The following is a 1272-nucleotide window of genomic DNA, read 5'->3' on the forward strand; positions in this document are numbered from 1 at the left end:
CTAATATTAGTTTTAAGGATGACGAAGTCATGTCCTTACTTGACAGTTTTATTTCTATGGGTGTTAAAACTAATGCCAGGAATAAAGAAGAATTAGAGGCTTGAATGATTGATTTTGCTAAGAGCAAATCCAAGGAGGAGGATGAAGATGAGCATGTGTCTGAATATCAACCACCACCTGTCAAATCAGAGAATGTTAGGTTTTTGTCAGCATCTCCCAGATTATCAACTTTTTCTGGTGATGAATCTTCTAAGTCTGATGTTTGCTTTGATGTGTGGAAATTTGAGGTGGAAGAATTATTAAAGTCTGATCATAAAGATGAAACCATCCGGCACGTTATTTTTCGATCATTAAAAGGAGCTGCAGGTAAAGTTGCTATGCGACTTGGACATTCTGTACCGTTGTACCGTTTAATGGCAAAACTTCAAGGTATATTGATCTGGATGATATTAAACCATCAGCAAGTGATGATATGCTGAGAACTAGGTTCTATAGTGGTCTTCGTGCAGATTTGAAACTCAGATGTGGTCATAAGTATGATGCTACTAAAAATTTTGAAGATTTAGTTGTTCAAGTAAGATGCATTGAACATGAGTTACAACCATCAACATCTGGTTCTAAGAAAGAGGCTCAGGTTAAAGCAACATCAGCAACGAATGAGGACAATGAAGCTTCTATTAAAGTTTTGACAACATCTTTACAGAAGTTGACGTCTGAATTTACCAATTTCAGAAATGAGATGTTAGGTAGTTCAGTTTCTGTCCAACAACATCAAACAAATGAACATCAGTCTGATAGGAGAGTTGAGAAGAGAGTTGATAGGAATGTATCTGGAAGTGAAGAACCCTCCTGTTTTAGGTGTGGACAGACAGGTCATTTGAGAATTGGTTGCCGAGTTAAATTGTCAAATCCTTTAAACAGAAAAACGTCTCTGGCAAAGGGCAGGCAGTAGACGTAAACACCAGTAGCCCTACGCAGATTGTCGGACAAAGTAACATTGCTGATGTCTATCTGAATAGTAATAGATGCAGATCTTTACTAGATAGTGGTTCCCAAGTTTCTACACTTGGAGAAGGTTTCTACAATCAACATCTTAAGGAAACTTGTCCGTTGAATCCTTTAGAGGATCTGTTAGTGTTAACAGGTGCAGGAGGTCATAGTTTGCCTTACAGTGGATATATCGTTGTTGATATATACGTTCCACGTTTAGCATCTAGTAAGGTATCTTGTATATTTTTAGTTGTGCCAGACACTGATTATACTCAGAATGTT

At 37.5% G+C, this 1272-nt stretch overlaps 1 protein-coding gene across 1 annotated transcript in view; it reads left to right on the plus strand.

The window, feature by feature from the left end:
* Window positions 1-472: 472 nt before the first annotated feature.
* Window positions 473-1272, plus strand: part of LOTGIDRAFT_163176 (hypothetical protein) — a gene marked incomplete at both ends in the record, with an annotated part of 13622 nt that continues 12822 nt past the window's right edge. Inside the window, one exon of the mRNA XM_009059238.1 lies at window positions 473-872. Within this exon, the coding sequence (XP_009057486.1) occupies window positions 473-872 (400 nt within the window). The remainder of the gene's footprint in view (window positions 873-1272) is intronic.

This window comes from Lottia gigantea (genome assembly GCF_000327385.1).
Source record: "Lottia gigantea unplaced genomic scaffold LOTGIsca_38, whole genome shotgun sequence".
NCBI lineage: Eukaryota > Metazoa > Mollusca > Gastropoda > Lottiidae > Lottia > Lottia gigantea.